Source organism: Erpetoichthys calabaricus, chromosome 15 (genome assembly GCF_900747795.2).
Source record: "Erpetoichthys calabaricus chromosome 15, fErpCal1.3, whole genome shotgun sequence".
NCBI lineage: Eukaryota > Metazoa > Chordata > Cladistia > Polypteriformes > Polypteridae > Erpetoichthys > Erpetoichthys calabaricus.
Window position 1 is genome coordinate 91,629,595 of NC_041408.2, and position 18,691 is coordinate 91,648,285.

An 18,691-nucleotide genomic window follows, 5' to 3' on the forward strand; every position below is an offset into this window, starting at 1 on the left:
AGGTGAGAAGCGGTCCGCATCTGTGATTGTTCTGGGACGGATGATTTGCCACATAAATAGAAGCACGAGGCGGCTAGGAGAGGTAAAAAAAGGAAGAAAAAGAAAAGAGAGACGGAGGTTGCTGGTTGCAGGAAGCAGTGGAGAGAGAGAGAGAGAGCGCAAACCGGTACGAGTGAGCGAAGGATCGAGGGCAGGCAGCTGGACTGTGAGCCCTAGCAGGAGTGTTTGGCCGACACTCGGTGGGGCAGAAGGAAGCGGTCGCTCCAGCTCCTTGTTCACTCAGGTGAAGAAGGATGGCTGGCCGCGTAAGGCCGAGAAGGCAGCGGGAGTCGGGACTTGGGATGTGGATTCCCCAGTGTGAGAGCCCTGGTCGTTGGGGATCCCAAGTCGCTGTTTGGTAGAGCCTACCGGAGCCAGGGATCAGATCAGCGAGGCAAACTGACCAGCACAAGTGGACAGTAGTAAGGTCAGCTGCAGGAAGGGCGACTCCCCTGTTGAGAAGCCCGTATGGGAGAAGCAGGGGAGACACCAGATAAAGGAAGACACCGGGCTTGTGATTTTAAAGGGTCTGCTGCTCGCATTGTTTTAACCACATTTTATAGGATTGTTGTTTTTTCTATTTATTGGTTTTTACCTCCACGTTTCAATTTTATGGGATTATTTATTTATAGAAGGATTCGGAGAGCACTGCACTTTATTTATTTGGACACTTGTTTTGTTGTTTTTGATAAAATCACTTTGCACTATTACACCATCCCCTTGCTCCATTTGTTATGGCTCACTGCCGAGCTCATCGGTAACATTACAGACGGTGAAGGGTTCAAGGGCTCCCAGAAGCTGAAGGGGAGTGCGGAGCGAACCCGCATCGTCACAGTGGCTTGGACTGATCTTCCATGGATGGAAAGAGACAGCAAGCGAGCCTTTGCAAGGCCCCATACACTTATTGTTTCTCTGAAGCCCCTACTTGTTCTTATCAGCCTTTTGTTCAGTTTCAAAGGATGCACAAATGTACCGTATTTTTCGCACCATAAGACGCACTTTTTTTTCCCCCAAAAGAAGGTTGGAAATGTCTGTGCGTCTTATGGAGCGAATATTACGTCACAGACCATGATGTGTATTACCTGACAAAAGTCGACATCCAGGGGTAGAGGGCGACAAAACTCACTGTTACGTTACAGGCATTCCCTCTGGAGGAATGTTAGACTCATCGACTCGGCATCTAACCCTTGCGTGTGCGTGAGTTGCGAAATGTAAACAAATATAAGCAAAGGCAAGATGGTATCGACATCTCACGAGGGAGCGAAGAGAGTGCAGAAAACAAAATACTCAGCAGACGATGTTTTGCGCATTATCACCGAGTCGGACTCTGATTTTTCAGAATCTGATTTTGTTGAGAGTGATCAGGAGATCGAACAAGAGAGTGAGGAACTGGCATCAGCTGATCGGGACACCAGCTGATCATATTGGTGCAGCCGATGCACCTATGGCAAGGATCGTGTGGGAGGAATACCTAGACATTGATCCGTGGGAGCCAAACTGGCTACCGGACTTCACAAGACAGTATGGCTTGCTGTTGGACACAACAGATTACCAGCCGCTAGACTACTTCAGGCTGTTCTTTCCTGAAGCTGCCTTTCAGCTACTGTCAGACGAGACAAACAGGTATGCAGAGCAATTTTTTGAATCGAGGGCTGTGCTTACACCGCATTCTCGTTTTTCAAACTGGAAACCCACAACAAAACACGAGATGAAGGGCTTTGTGGCATTACAAATATAGATGGGACTAGACTGGCGATATAACTTCAGGGAGCACTGGTCCAAACGTGCTTTGTCCCCTGGTGGCTTTGGACAGGTTATGCCGTGTGATGATAGGTACGCTGCTGCAAAGTGATTGTGACCAACTGAGCTTCATAAATTCTGACACTAGCGATGAGGAGTTCTTGGGGTTTCCATAAAACTAGAAGAGGAGAGCTTGAACCTTAAAGTCTCTCCTTATTTGTTAATGACAGTGATGATGTTTCTTAATACCGCTGTTGATTTTACATGGTTGAAATATTATTGTGTTATAGTTTATTAAACATATTAGTACACCATTTGGTTCAGAATATATTTTTTTTCTTGTTTTCCTCCTCTAAACCTAGGTGCGTCTAATGGTCAGGTGTGTCTAATGGTGCAAAAAATACGGTACTTTCAAACCAACAACAAAAGAAAGGCAATACAGTGGAACCTTGGACTGCGAGCGTAATTCGTTCCGAAAACGTGCTTGTAATCCAAAGCGAATTTCCCCTTAAGAAATAATGGAAGCTCGGATGATTCGTTCCACAACCCCAAACTATTCATATAAAAATAATGAACACAAAATATAAAGTAAAAATACATCAAACAAATTAACCTGCACTTTACACCTTTGAAAAGAATCATGGCTGGTGTGAGGGAGACGAGAGAGACGAGGGTTATTGTGCAGGACGACTTTCACTCTAACTAACGGAATCCCTGCTATCTGTTGGCTCACTGGAATCTTCTTTTTTTTGCGACTTTAACGAGGAGCCTCTCCAATGGCAGTCACTTTTGCCTGAAGAGTCACTACACTTGGACATAAAATAAAAAAATGCTTTACGCACTGTAAGGTTTCTAAACTCTTTTGGAATTCCACCCAATGGGACGACACATGGAACAGCGTCCCAAAAAGCAAGCAACCGCAGGCTCCTAGCGCTGTAGCAGTTCGCTGTGAAAGCGAATCCAAAAAGATCGCAGACATGCTATAAGCACCCGCCATTGATGGGTGATACAAGGAAAATTATAAATGCGCAGGGCACAGTATAACCTGGCCAGACCCTGCCTGACTGCTGTGTCTGTGTATAGGAGAGCGGCAGATCCTGCTACAATAACTAATCCTGCTGTTCCTGTTTCAAGTTGAATAAAGAAGGTGTTGCTAAAGTACTGAGACTCAGCTTCGTGTTTGGGGTGCAAGACGGGGACTCACACGTAACAAAATACAAACACGTGGTCACCATGCTGTAGTAAACAGTGTACACTGGTATGAATGTTGACTATACAAGTGAGGCAAGCTGACTGAAACCGAGCATAGGAGATGATTACCCACAATCCCACAGCGAGAGAGAGTATATACGTACTACTTGTATTGCAAAACCTTGCTCGTTTATCAAGTTAAAATTTATTAAAAATTTTAGCTCATCTTGCAAAACACTCGCAGACCAAGTTACTTGCAATGCAAGGTTTTACTGTACAGGCAAAGAAGTTGTAAACTGGCAGACTCTGGTCAAGTCTTCCACCACCCCAGTCACACACGGCCAAAGCAAGAAATTCTTAGCAGTAATCAGATTCCTAATTTACAAAAGCTAACTTTCAAAAAGCTATGTCTTTCTTTTAAATACTTTCAGTGACAATTTACAAACAATTACCAAAATAATAAATATGAAATCAATTATTAAATTTGTTATCTCCTTTTTCCATGAAGACATTAGATTAAAATTTTTTTGGGCCTCGCTACAAAGTAAATGGGGTAACTAACATATACAAAAATACATAATTTTTTGTGTGGAATTTTCCTTTAAAAACAGGATAAGAAGATTATTCAGCAAAGAAATTTCTTCTTCTTACTGCAGGGCATTATTAGCCCTTGATATACCGTATATACTCGCGGATGAGTTCTCCCACGGATAAGTCAGGGATTGATTTCCGTTATTTTATAATGTCGGTCGTATAAGTCGAATGCGGAAAACTCACGTGATTGGTCCAAGAGATTACGATATGCTAACGCCCACATGAGAGAGGAACCACGGAGCACACAGCTTTTTTTTTTTCTATGTATTGTGCCTAAGTGACCACACGGTAATACCCAAAATACACCGAAGCGACATCTGCACTATTTTGTGTTTTTTGTATCTCACACCCTCATACACCTTTCTCATAAGAGCATCCCTTATCTACGATGGAGCGTTCGATCAGAAGAAAATATGAAGCTGGTTTTAAATTGAAAGTCGCTGAAGTGGCGAAAGAAATTGGTAACTGCGCGGCTGCAACAAAATTCGATGCGTCTGAGAAACCGTTCTGAGATTGGAGGAGGCAAGAAGATGTTAAAAAAAAACAAAAAAAAAACAAAACAATCTAAGTGTCGTATTTCTGAACAGGCGTACAAGGCGGGGTCTGATTTTATGATCGATTTTTCGGGTTTCAAGACCCAACTTATACGCGAGTATATACGGTATGTTTTTTAACCTTGGTTAAGATTCAGAAACACAATAATATGCATTGATCACAAAAACTTAAGATGAAAAATATCATTGCCACTTTGCGCAGCATGCATACAACCAAGGCCATTCAGCCCACACAAAGCATGCCAATTTCTCTAATTTTCTAACATGAAAATGTTAGTTCGTAACTAATTTATTAGTTGAATTGAAGACAGAACTCCTGACCAATAAATAAAGGGACAGGCAGGACTTCATTCAAAAGCAGAATTTCACTTTTTTGAACATTAGAACAATCTGGACGAGAACAGGCCATTCAGCCCAACAAAACTCACCAATCCTGTCCACCAAATTCTTACAAAATAACGTCAAGTTGAGTCTTGAAGGTCCCTAAAGTCCTACTGTCTATCACACTACTTGGTCACTTATACCACGTGTCTGTGGTTCTCTGGGTAAAGAAAAACTTCCTAAATTTACCCTTAACAAGTATCCAACTGTATCCAGTGTTCATAACTCATCATGCTAGGGCCACTGTTATTTTTAATATATATATATAACTGATTTGGAAAGGAATATAAATAACAAGCTGGTTAAGTTTGCAGATGATACCAAGTTAGATGGACTGGCAGATAATTAAGAATCTGTTGAATCACCACAGAGGGACTTGGACAGCATACAGGCTTAAGCAGATTTGTAGGAGATGGAATTTAATGTCAGTAAAAGTAAAGTATCAAACGTATAAAGTAAAAATCTGAGGATTGAATATTCAATGGGTGGTCTGAAAATCAAAACTACACCTTATGAGAAGGATTTAGGAGTCATAGTGGACTCTAAGCTATCGACTTCCTGACAATGTTCAGAAGCCATTAGGAAGGCTAACAGAATGTCAGGTTATATATAGCGCCTTAGATGTGTGGAGTACATAAATGGAGTAAATGTGTGGAGTAAATAAGTGGATAGGACTGGCGAGCTTTGTTGGGCTGAATGGCCTGTTCTCGTCTAGTGTTCTAACGTTCTGCTCAAGCTTTATAACACACTGGTGAGGACTCATCTGGAGTCCTGTGGGCACTTTTGGTCTACAGGCTACAAAAAGAACATAACAGCACTGGAAAAAGTCCAGAGAAGAGCGATTAGGAAGACTCCAGGGCTACAAGGAGATTAAGAGGAGACATGACTGAGGTGTTTAAAATCATGAAGGGAATCAATCCAGTGGATCGAGATGGTGACTTTAAAATGAGTTCATCAAGAACATGGGGACACAGCTGGAAACTTGTTAAGGCTAAGTTTCACAAAAACATCAGGAAGTTTTTCTTTACTCAGAGAACTACAGACACGTGGAATAAGTGACCAAGGAGTGTGGTGGACAGGAGGACTTTAGGGGTCTTCAAAACTAAGCTTGATGTTATTTTAGAAGAATTAGGTTGAAAATGACTGGTGAGCTTTGTTGGTCTGAATGGCCTGTTGTCATTGAATATTTCTAATGGTCTAATCAAATTATCAAACATGCTTTTCATCATTATAAAAAAAGACAAAATGGGAACATTTTTGGAAGATGTCCCAAGGTTAAGGAAAATTAGAGGAGTCTGAGTCATCAGCTAAATAAATATTGAGAATAAAGCAGCATTCAAGAAAAAAAAGTGTATTCTGTAGCTAAAACAAAAGGCTGAGTCATAGATTTGTTAACAAAACAATTTGATACATGCTATAATTCATGGAAATGCATTTTATAAATTACGGACATCACTCAAAAATGTTGATGGAATAATTATTTACTGTTATGAAATTGGCAAATCACATACAGTATATAGATGTAGCACTTTGCGTTAATATTAATTTTACACTGGGCAGATGATAACATCCAATTTGCTGAAAAAATACTTTGAAATATTTTGTAAAATGTCAATGGTGAAAAACATTTATGCAGAATTGACACCTTACAGTGCAAAAAAAAAAATCCAAATTTTAAACCCCTTTTGCTACAAGTAGATACTGAACAGGTTAGAAGATAATCGTTTTAGTAAGAGAAATAAAGAAATTACGGAGGGTAAAGAGTGCATATGTTGCCTTGTTTCGGGTTATAATGTCACAGTGCATGCTCAAAGGACCAACAACATTTAAAACAAAGCAAAATGTTCTTAAATTTAAGAGAATATAAAGAATTGCAAATTAAACAGTCAGGAAAAACACAAAACACCGAATGCATTGCCTGATTCTAAGTGGGTGTCCTGAGCCGGATACTCACCCGCAAACCACTGAACAGAAGAGCCTCACAATATCATCCAACATGAGTTTATTGCATTCTAGAATTGAACTAGTTTCCTTTATTACTCTATTCCACTAATTTTACACTCAACATGTATGACTGCGTACAGTACGTACATGAATGCCATTGTGTCTGCTTACACTGTAATGGGTATTAGTTTGTAATCCTTTACGTAGGATGGCCATCTTCAATTAAAGTATGTGGCGACATTAAACAATTGGCATTTCACTTCTTTGATCCTCCATTGTCTTGTGTTGCATTAAGACTTGGCACGGTCAAAAAAAACAAATATAAAGTAAAAGACAAACAGCTACATTTTATGGGAGAAAGCCAGATGGTTTTAAAAACAATTAAGCATACAATACACAAACTGACACCATCACCATCTACCAAGTTTATCACAATCATGAAGGGGCCAAAAAACAAAAAAAAGGAAAAGATTTACTATTGAAAAAGACTCTTTAGTTTGAGAAAATGAAAACGCCGTTGTGTAAAAACCCTACCAACAAAGCTAGTTTGTAATTAGTCACTATTAAATGAAAAACAACCCATGACCATGTCCGTCACAAAGAACACACCAAGGGGAAGACATTTCAAATTACCTAACAATCCGTTTAAAATATTTACTTTGACCAGCTCAATTATTTTAAAAAAGATAATATTTAATCCTAATTCATGTTAAACACACAGATGATGACATACATTTCCACATTTAATGTAATGTATCTTACCTCTTTTGGTAAAGTCAGTAATCGGTTTCTGTCACAATTGAAGTTGGACAGCTTTCGAAGCTTCCCAATGGTTTTTGGCAAAGTCTGTGAGAGTCACAATATGAAAAATTAATCAAAAAGTAGTTTTCAAGGTTTTCCAATAAAAGTGAGAAAACACTGGATGAAAGAAAAATCATATATACAGTGACAAATAAAAGTATTCATCCCTTTGTAAGTTTTCACATCTGATAGAGTGATAGATTGATCACAAAGGCAGTATTAGATAGATAGATAGATAGATAGATAGATAGATAGATAGATAGATAGATAGATAGATAGATAGATAGATAGATAGATAGATAGATAGATAGATAGATAGATAGATAGATAGATAGATAGATAGATAGATAGATAGATAGATAGATAGATAGATAGATAGGATATGAAAGGCACTACAGGGTGAGTCAAAATTATATTGACACTAATGGATTATTTGTATCTCAACCACACCTTTCCAGGTCGATGGATAGCTCATGGTGGATCATTGTCATGGCCTCTACGCTCCCCTGATTTGACACCCTGTGATTTCTGGTTATGGGGTATGGTGAAGGAGCGTGGGTATGTATAACAGGAAAGTTTGTGATATCAAGGACCTGCAGGACAGAATACAGACTGTGTTATCATCTCTTCCCTGCAAAATGTGTGTCCGGGCTTTAAATGGTACTGTTGCTTGTTAGTTTTTGTGTGTTGATAATGGCACAGTATCAGCATTTCTGGATCTTTGATACCTGATACAAATGCCAGCTTTCAAATGAGAATCTCCCACAGGAGTTGATATTGTAGTTGTGGAAAAACGTCAATTTCGTGGTCTTCACAAAAACTTAAGTACGTGCTTTGATGAGATTGGAAATTCACAGGGGACATCGTGAATCCACCTTTCAAGTGGGAAGTGAGCAATTGTGTGTCTTTTTGTGGGGTTTTGGAGTTATCAGTTATTTACTTCGGATTCATTTTGGTACAAGTACTGCGGCCCAAAAAGTCATAAATTTCCATACTGATCCAAAACTAGAATATACAGTAACTAAGTGACTCCACTACTTATAACGTGCTCAATAAATCACGCACAAAAAATATAATTTACAGAATGAAACATGACCATTTACTTACAGTCAACTGATTTTCTGTCAGAACAAGCTCGGTGAGGCCCTCACATTCACCAATGCTCTCAGGCAGCTGAAGTAGACGGTTCTGATCCACTTTAAGAATGGATAACTTCTTTAGTTTTCCTGCAGAGAACAAATACTCAGCCTAATTATGAAATATAAAGAATGTTGACTTCCTACGGACAACAACTCTCAAAAAAAATGGATGAATTGTTACCTAATAAAATTATTATTATAATTATTACTCTTTAAGTGAATTTTGCAATTTCTGCACAATATACATTATGTACATGTGTATTCATTTATCTAATTATTGATTGATTGTATTATTTGTCCTAGGAGTCTGTATCCTTGTTTTTATGTTTCTGCTGCTGTCTGCATATACATTTCCCAATTTGGCTAATAAAAGTTTATCTAATATGCATATTCTGGACATTTTTTAAATTTAACGTTAATCTAGTGATATTAAATATTAAGTAATGGTAACATTTATTAACTTAGCAACAGAAATAATAATAATGAACCATTCTGATTCTAGAATGCAGGTGACTTCAACCAGTAGAACTTTGGAAGGAACAGACATTTATCAGTATGACCCCTTTGAGGACACAACAAACTGGACCTGCTAGAATGTTAATGTAAACCTGTGGCACAACTGGGCAGATCTGACCACACCTCACTGTCGCCTACAAAGCTACTATCCAATAGCAGAAGTTGGATAGTTTTAGAAATCAGGTTTCTGTAAATAACTGGTTTATTGATGCACATGTGAACCTGCTAATTGACATTAATGAGCCTCTTTCTGTTGATCAGTGTTCAAAGAGTCCAAATGAGTTCACCGTGATTGAATACTGTATAACAATAAGGTGACGAATACTTTTTAATAGGAAGTATATACAGTGAATTTCCAATAATGAACACCATTACAAGTACAGAGATACAGCAAAGCTCCATCAATCTGTCCATACATGTTTGGAGACACTTATCCAGGGTTGAAGGAAATGCAGCCTATCCCAGAAGAATCATTTACATGATGTTTTTTAATCCTAAGGTCAGAACTGATCTGAAAACCTTAGCGTTTCAAGTACAGCGGTGTAATAATAATAATAATAATAATTCTTTGCATTTATATAGCGCTTTTCTCACTACTCAAATCGCTCAGCAATTGCAGGTTAAGGGCCTTAAGGGCCTGCGGTGGGTTGGCACCCTGCCCAGGATTGGTTCCTGCCTTGTGCCCTGTGTTGGCTGGGATTGGCTCCAGCAGACCCCGTGACCCTGTGTTTGGATTCAGCGGGTTGGAAAATGGATGGATGGAGGGCTCAAGGGCCCAACTGAGCAGAGTCCCTATTGGCATTTACGGGATTCGAACCGGCAACCTTCCGATTGCCAGTGCAGATCTCTAGCCTCAGAGCCACCACTCTGCCAGTAAGATCACACCGCGTGGCATCTTGCAGCTACCCACTCATAACAGATGTAACAAGAGACTGCAGAAATGTGTGTCCTTTGTCACTGGATTTGATATCCGTGACTGTGGTACAGTATCATGGAGGGTTTGTTTTTGTTTGTGTCTTGTGAAATATAAGATTTACATACCTATGCCGTCCGGCAAAGTCTCGAGAAGATTCTGGGATACATGGAGGTCAGTCAATGCAGACACCCCGCTGATCTCTTCAGGGAGCCTTTCCAGTTTATTCTCTGACACATCCAAACAAAGCAGGTTTTTCATGCTTCCAATTTCCTATTTGAAATGAAAAGAAGTTGCTCTTGTTCAGACTTGTAAACATTTTACGATACATTTACTGTAAAAGGAAAATGCAGTTAAAACTTTCAGACTGCAGTCTCCCTAAGAAGCTTTAGGCAATTGGCACAATTTTGTTTTTTTATAATTTTTTTTTTTTTTTTTTTTTAAAGGTAGTTTTTTTTTTTTACCTCAGTCAGCAAAAAATAATCTGTCAAGGATTTTGGCCATTTGGCTTGTTGCACTGATAAGAAACGTATGTGAGACATAATAAAACAACACAGAGAGACTGAACTATACATCTGCTTTTGCAGCCTGGTTCTTTTTACAAGTTCATGGGCAGCTGGAGCCTATCTAGGCAGCAAGTGCCAGGCCATCCAATATTCACTCATTCTGCGAAAATTTAATATTCATTAATTACAGCTTTGAAATTTGAAGAAAACCAGAGGACCGGGGCCGAAACCCCCGGAAACACAGTATGGACACCTAACTGGGGAGCTGAGCTATGGTGTACTGGAGTTGTGTGTGCAAAATTAAGCCATCCATTCCTTCATTCTCTAAACCAGTGTTTTGCATTAGAGTGGACAGGAGCCAATCCCAGCAGCATTAGGGGGGGAAATCTTTATATATAATGTGCTACCGTGGCTGTCCGTTTGTCTGTCCAGGATTTTAAGTCTCCTGTAGCTCGCAAACTGTTTGACCCATTGACCTGACATTTGGTACTCATATAATACGTGACGTCTACTATCCACTTTCGGGGTGATGATTGACCTCCAAGGTTATTCCTCTTTTTTTATTTTATTGTAGAATCAACTCTCGGCAGCGGGCAGCAGTGCGGCCCATGCGTATGGGTGCCGTTCTCATTCTCTACCACCTTCGCCGTCACTTCCCCTACCTCTTCATATCTTAAATCATTCTTGAGACAGATTGAAGACTTAAGTGCCAGCTTAAGTGAAAAATTAAAGAAAAACGTACTAAGTAATTGCAACACAAGCACTGACTCAATCAATTTTAACACAAAAGATTCCCGACGAAAGAAGAGAAGCAGCGGGCCAGTAGGGTGGAGACAAGAAGAGCAGCTCAGGAAGCAGCAAGCGCATCAACCTCTAAACGTACAGAGAAAGAAAGAGGATGAGAACTAGAAGTGTATTCAGTGCACGTTATCGAGTAGTGCGGCGTTACTGGTGGGAAATAAATGCAACAATCCACTCAATGACAGGTCCCCCTCATGCACACACCCGAAGTCATCGATTTCGTTCAGCCAAATCAACCTAACGTGTCCAAGCCTTTGGGATGTGGAAGCAAAGCAGAGTACTGAGAGAAAGAGGAGTCAGACACAGCGGACATCGGACCCTCCTCAGTGGTCTGAACCGTGAGCCACTAAGCTGTGAAAGCCACAGAAACACAGGTATTTTAAGTCTTTTAGGGCGGGTGTCGACTTTTGTCGACAGGAGGGGTAGAGGGCGCATATTGACAAAAGTCTACATCCAGGGGTAGTGGGCTACAATCAGCTGTTAATGGTGACAAAACTAACTGTTACGTCACAGGCATTCCCTCTGTGCTTGGAGGAATGTTAGACTCATTGACTCACCATCTAATCCTTGCGTGTGTGTGTGTGAGTTAAGAAATGTAAACAAATGTAAGCAAGGGCAAGATGGCATCAACAACTCACGAGGGACCGAAGCGAGTCCAGAAAAGAAAATACTCAGCAGACGATGTTTTGCGCATTATCGCCAAGTCGGACTCTGATTTTTCAGAATCTGATGTTGTTGACAGCGATCAGGAGATCGAGCAAAAGAGTGAGGAACTGGCATCAGCTGATCAGACACCAGCCAATGCCGCCACAGCTGATCGGCTGCCAGCTTAGCGCATTCGCGCAGCCAATGCACCTACGGCAAGGTTCGTGTGAGAGGAATACCCAGACATTGATCCATGGGAGCCAAACTGGCTACCGGACTTCACGGTTTGCTGTTGGACTCGACAGATTACCAGCCGCTGGACTACTTCAGGCTGCTCTCTCCAGATGCTGCTTTTCGGCTACTGTCAGATGAGACAAACAGGTATACAGAGCAATTTTTTGAATCGCAGGTTGCGCTTACATCGCATTCTCGTTTTTCAAAGTGGAAACCCACAACAAAAGACGAGATGACGCGCGCTGTGGCCTTACAAATAGAGATGGGACTGGACTGGCGATATAACTTCAGGGAGCATTGGTCCAAACGTGTTTTGTCTCCTAGTGGCTTTGGACAGGTTATGCCGTGTGATGATAGGTACGTGCTGCCGCAAAGTGATAACCAGAAGCAAATCCCATGGGGTGAGCCAGGCTATAACCCCATGTAGAAAGTTCAGCCCCTGCTTGACGTTGTGGAACCAACAGATAAACAATTTTTTCAGCCTGGCCATGATTTGTCTGTGTATGAATCTATGATAAAATACAAGGGACGCCAATATATGCCGGACAAGGCCACAAAGTATGGCATAAAAGATTTTGTACTGGCAGAAGCAAACACTGGTTTCTGCCTGAAAGTAATTGCATACACAGGAAAAAAAGAGAGAACTGTCCCTTGGCAAGTCAGGTTGTGCTGGAGCTGCTTCAGGGCTATGAACATTTGGGTCATGTTGTGTACATTTGGACAATTTTTATACATGCCCAGAATTGTTCATGGAGCTACAGAGCAGAGGAATTGGAGCTTGTGGCACAGTGAGGGTGAACAGGAGACACATGCCTTCACAGTTGAAGCCAGACAGGCTGAAGATGAAAAGAGGTGACAATACGGTTTTCATGCGGGCAGATAACTTGGTGGCAGTGGCAGGGCACGATGACAAACGGGTGACTTGTCTCTCTACAGTACACACTAACAATATATGTGAGAAAGTGCAGCAACAGACAATTGAAAAAGAGGCACCAGTGCAACACATATTGTAAGCAGTGCAACGTGGCAATGACTGCAAATGGCTGCTTTGAGCGAGATCAGACTGTGCAGGACTTTGCTGTGTAACATGTATGTGAAATCATAGAGTATGCAGGCTCAAACAACATGCAAGACAGTAACATTTGTCAAAAGTAAATATTTTTTGATGATTTGATATGTTAAACAATAGCTTTGTGTTCTTTTTTAATAAAAGTTATTTTTTGGAAAAATATTCAATCCTGGGAGAAAAACAAACAAAAAAAATGGCCCTAAAAGAGTTAAGAAAGAAAGAAATATACTTTAGCGTCATCAGGAACACAATCTAGCTCAGCAGTCCCCATCCTTTTTTCTCTCCTGCACCCCTTTGATTAGGCTTTTCATTTAGGAGGACCCCCCCTCTCTCTTCATTACCCCCCACCCATCCCTCAAAAAATTGTTATTTTTATATTTTCTTAGATGAGAGAGAGAGAGAGAGAGAGAGAGAGAGAGAGAGAGAGAGAGAGAGAGAGAGAGAGAGAGAGATAGATAGATAGATAGATAGACTCTTTATTAATCCCAAGGGGAAATTCACATACTCCAGTAGCAGCATACTGATACAAAAAACACTATTAAATTAAAGATTGAAGAAGATTTTCTCTGCTTTGATGGAGCACTGATGTTTTGAGTTGTTTTTAATAGTGTTAACTTTATCTCTTGCAAGAACAGGCCTATCAGTCGCTGCACCCTGGTCCCCTTGCGCTTGTAAAAAGTACTTGCAGCTGCCGAATTTCAATGCTAACTGCAGCTCTCTTAAGAGTTCCTCTCTTCAACCACTTATCCATTTTGGGCCACAACACAATATCAATAGAAAGTCACTCAAAACATTAAACACTCATAAAAAAGGAACGATCTAGGCCTATTAATACACATTACTCGCTTGACGCCCAATCGAACACTAAAATGATGGACCGCTTTCAATCACAGCGACAGTTTTGGCGAAGAACGGGAGGACACGTGCGTAATCGCGTGATATGACGAGTGGTGGGTGGGCTAGTGACAACTTTCACACAAGTCTCAATTTGAAAAACCAAAACTCTATAACTTTGCTTTTGTGTTTTTAACTCCTTTATTTGGTGTTTTCCACCATTACCAATATTATTTTCACGTATCCCCAACTGGTCCACCACGTACCCCTGTATCACAGGTTGGGAACTGCTGCTCTAGGCAATTCATTACTGTGCAGCTCCAAAATGAAACTATCCATCCTTTCATTCCTGCTATATCCTAACTACAGGGTCACGAGGGGTCTGCTGGTGCCAATCCCAGCCAACACAGGGCACAAAGCAGGAAACAAACCCCAGGCAGGGTGCCAGCCCACCACAGTAGTAAAATGAAAATAGCTTTTGTAAATACTAAAAGATTTCTGTGACCAAATAAAAAAATATAGCTGTAACACATCTTCTTTAATAACATTTATAAGACCCAAGTTTAAGATGTCACTGTCCTCTACACAAAAATATTCTTTCTACTCACATGCACAGTGGACACAGACTTTTTTGTAAGAAAAATGCTAAACTTTGATTAGATTTATAAAATAACGTAAAAGTAAATCTCCCCATTCAGTTCAAATGACAAGAACTCCACTTAACTGGACTGGCGATTTTAGGGTCACAAAGTAAAGTGATACTCACCACTGGCAGATCTGCTAACTGATTCCCATCCAACCACAGGTCCTTCAGGTTTGAAAGTGAACCTATCGTTTCAGGCTAAAATAAATAAATAAATAAAATTACTGATAATTTAAAAATACAGTATTACATATTTAAGAGCAGGGAAGGAAATGATTTGTAAGTATTATTCAGCAGACCAGAACTAATTCTAGCAATAATAAAGCACATTTGGACTCCATTATAAAGACTGACTTATTGTACCACCATTCCCAAGCTAAGCATCAGAACCAACCCTGCTAAAATTACAGATTGTTATCTCGCGTGCTTTACTTAAATAGAGAAATTCTGGACATTTACGGTTTCCTTGATAAGGATACACTTGGGATTGCAAACATGTTTTATTGCAGCTGTTTCCCAAATTGTCACTGGCCTAATCCTGGGTCCACGACACAGTTATGCTAGTTAAAAAATAGTCAAGTCTGTATTGCCTGAATAAATATAAACTGATATTTGAATATACATGTACATTAATAACAACATCATCATTTATTTCTATTGCACAATTTCATATAAAGGATATCAAAGAGATCTGATTGCAGGAAATGTTACTATCTTCCAATAACATTAAAAAAAACAAAAAAAAACACACAGATATCAAAGAGAAAGTTATGGGAAAAGAAATAAACAAATACAATTAGATAAAAATAATAATGAACAAGTAATTTAAAAAACTCCATACAAGCTTATAAAGCATGCATATGTAATTAGTAGAAAACTAGCATCCATATACTATATCATATTGTAAGACCCCAATGATGAGGTCAGATGGCCATTAAGAAGGCTAACAGAATGTCAGGTCATATAGCGCCTTGATGTGTGGAGTACAAGTCACAGGAGGTTCTGCTCAAGCTTTATAACACACTGGTGAGGCCTCATCTGGATTCCTGTGTGCAGTCTGGGTCTCCATAAAGACATATCAGCACAAGAAAAGGTCCAGAGAAGAGCGACTAGGCTGACTGAGGGCTACAGGGGATGAGTTATGAGGAAAAATTAAAAGAGCTGAGCCTTAAGGAGATGAAGATGACACCTGACTGAAGTGTGCAAATTGGTGAAGGGAGTTAGTGCAGTGGACTCGACACCACCAACTGACAGACAATGTGTAGAGAAGCCATTAAGAAGGCTAACAGAATGTCAGGTTATATAGCGCCTTCATGTGTGGAATACAAGTCACAGGAGGTTCTGCTCAGGCTTTATAACACACTGGTACAGTTTGGGTCTCCAGGCTACAAAAAAGACATAACAGCACTAGAGAAGGTCCAGAGAAGACCAACTAGGCTGATTCAGGGCCTACAGGGGATGAGTGATGAGGAAAGATTCAAGGACTTGAGACCTTTACCGATTTAATGTAAGTAAATGTAAAGAATTACACATAGGATGTAAAAATAGGAGGGTTGAATACACAATGGGAGGTACACCTTATGAGAAGGATTTAGGAGTCATAGTGAACTCGACACTATCAAATGCCAGACAGTGTTCAGAAGCCATTAAGGTGGATAACAGAATGTCAGGTTATATAGCGCCTTGATGATGTGGAGTACAAGTCACAGGAGGTTCTGCTCAGGCTTTATAACACACTGGTACAGTTTGGGTCTCCAGGCTACAAAAAGGACATAACAGCACTAGAAGTAGTCCAGAGAAGTACAACTAGGTCGATTCCAGGGCTACAAGGGATGAATTATGAGGAAAGATTAAAAGAACCGAGCCTTTACAGTTTAGGAAAAAGAAGATTAAGAGGAGAAGTGTTTAAAATTATGAAGGAAATTAGTGCAGTGGACTGATTGATGCTGTAACTTTAAATAGTTTAAAAAGTACATGAGGGCATTGTTGGAAACTTGTTATGAGTAAATCTTGCAGAAATATTACTTTTAGTTTACACAGGTGAAAATTAGTTGTTCTTTACACAGGTGGAATAGACAGAAGGATTTTAGGGACCTTCAAAACTCGATCTTTTGGAATTGAAAGATTTAAGTGGCCAACAATGAGGATCTTATGAGCCGGATCACCCTCAGGGAAACAATGCAGGTAATGTGCTTCATTTGGGACTGCATGAGCATCACAAAATCAAACCAACGGTACCCAAGGATTTTCTGGAGAGAGACAGTGCCAAAGGAGTCCAGTCTTCGTCTCAGGTCACTGGATAGCGTCCATGTCTCACAACCATGTAGTAAGACAGGAAAGCACCAGGACTTTAAAGACTTGGACCTTCGTCCTTTTGTTAAGATATCGGGAGCGCCACACAACCCTTTCCAGTGACCTCATGACCCCCCCATGCTCTTCCAATTCGTCTACCGACTTCATATGAAGAGTCACCAGAGACATGAATGTCACTGCCAAGGTAAGTAAACCTCTCAACAAGGTCGACACTCTCTCTGCTGATGGCCATGCCCAAGAGGTCATTAAAGGCCTGGCTCTTTGGTTTTTATCAGGACACTCGCAAGCCCAGACACTCAGACTCCTCACTCAGTCTCTCGAGCGCCCCGATCAGAGCCTCCATTGACTCCGCAAAGATAACAGCATTGTCAGCAAAATCAAGATCCGTGAATCTTTCTTCACCAACAGATGCCCCACAGCCACTGGACCCCACATCCTTGACCAACACCCAGTCCATACATGCATTGAACAGAGTAGGAGGAGAACAGACCCCTGCAGAGAAACTGCAATAAAAAAAAAAAAACCCAATCCAAAGGCAATGGAAGAAACTCTGATAGGCCGAGATCTGGCAGACCCAACGTCACAAGCCAATCAGAAGACGAGTTTCTGAGGGTCACCAGTTTGTGTGATCACAGGCACCTCGTAGCACAACAGCTTCAAGCACAGCTTAACAGTGGTTGATAAAAGTGAGTCTCAGTTTCTTCTGTGCTGCATATTTGACAAGGCAAGTGGCAGTAAGAAAGCCATCCCTTAAAACCCTTAAAGGACAAAACAGGGCCTTGAAATCCCGACTGTGGATTAGTGTGCTCCTAACCGCTCTCTCTCTCTCTCTCTCTCTCTCTCTATTGTGCCTACGTGAGCACACGGTAATACCCAAACTATTCCAAAGCAACGTTTGCACTGCTTTGTGTTTTTTGTATCTCCCACCCTCATACACCTTTATAGTAAGACCATCCTTTATCTACGATGGAGCGTTCGATCAGAAGAAAATACAAACCTGGTTTTAAATGAAATGTCGTTGAAGTAGCGAAAGAAATTGGTAACTGCACTGCTGCAACAAAATTCAATGTGTCTGAGAAACTGGTGAGAGACTGGAGGAGGTGAGAAGATGTAAAGAAAAAAATAAAATAAAATGTCGCATTTTTGAATGGGCATATAAGTCTGGGTCTGATTTTATGATCGACTACCTGAAATACCTAGCGTTGCCCTGGAGGAAAAACTATTTTTTTTTTTTTTTGAGAAAAAATATAATAACCCCTCCCACACACACTTCAAAAATAAAAATAAATGAACAAACAATGAAACCTCACTAATGTCCTTGTCTTGCGGTCTTGTATGTATGTTATTATCCAGTTGACGCTCAGAACCGGCCAACTCTATTTCATTTGAAAAGCAACAGGGGCGCGGTGCTGTTTAAAGATAAAGAATGCTGGCAGTCACTTGCTGTATGCTAACCGTGTAAGCCACACGGGATCTTCGAAAGTATTGAAATCGTCAGAACTACTCTGGGCATCTCTCTGCTACGAGGATTCGTGATGCAGACGTGCTGGCCTCACTGGTGTATCCTCGGAGCTGGAGCCCTCACCCTGACTCTACCTCTCACTCACTCCCAGGCGTTGAACTTTATTTAATAGATAGATAGATAGATAGATAGATAGATAGATAGATAGATAGATAGATAGATAGATAGATAGATAGATAGATAGATAGATAGATAGATAGATAGATAGATAGAGTGGTGTGAAAAACTATTTGCCCCCTTCCTGATTTCTTATTCTTTTGCATGTTTGTCACACAAAATGTTTCTGATCATCAAACACATTTAACCATTAGT

General features: G+C 40.5%; 1 protein-coding gene across 1 annotated transcript in view; it reads right to left on the bottom strand.

Annotated features, from left to right (window-relative positions):
* Nucleotides 1-18,691, bottom strand: part of lrrc1 (leucine rich repeat containing 1) — a 115,251-nt gene that overhangs the window by 20,120 nt on the left and 76,440 nt on the right. The window contains exons 7-10 of the mRNA XM_028820132.2: nt 14,668-14,742; nt 9,941-10,085; nt 8,352-8,470; nt 7,206-7,289 (exon numbers count right to left, since the gene is read on the bottom strand). Of these exons, the coding sequence (XP_028675965.1) occupies nt 7,206-7,289; nt 8,352-8,470; nt 9,941-10,085; nt 14,668-14,742 (423 nt within the window). The remainder of the gene's footprint in view (nt 1-7,205; nt 7,290-8,351; nt 8,471-9,940; nt 10,086-14,667; nt 14,743-18,691) is intronic.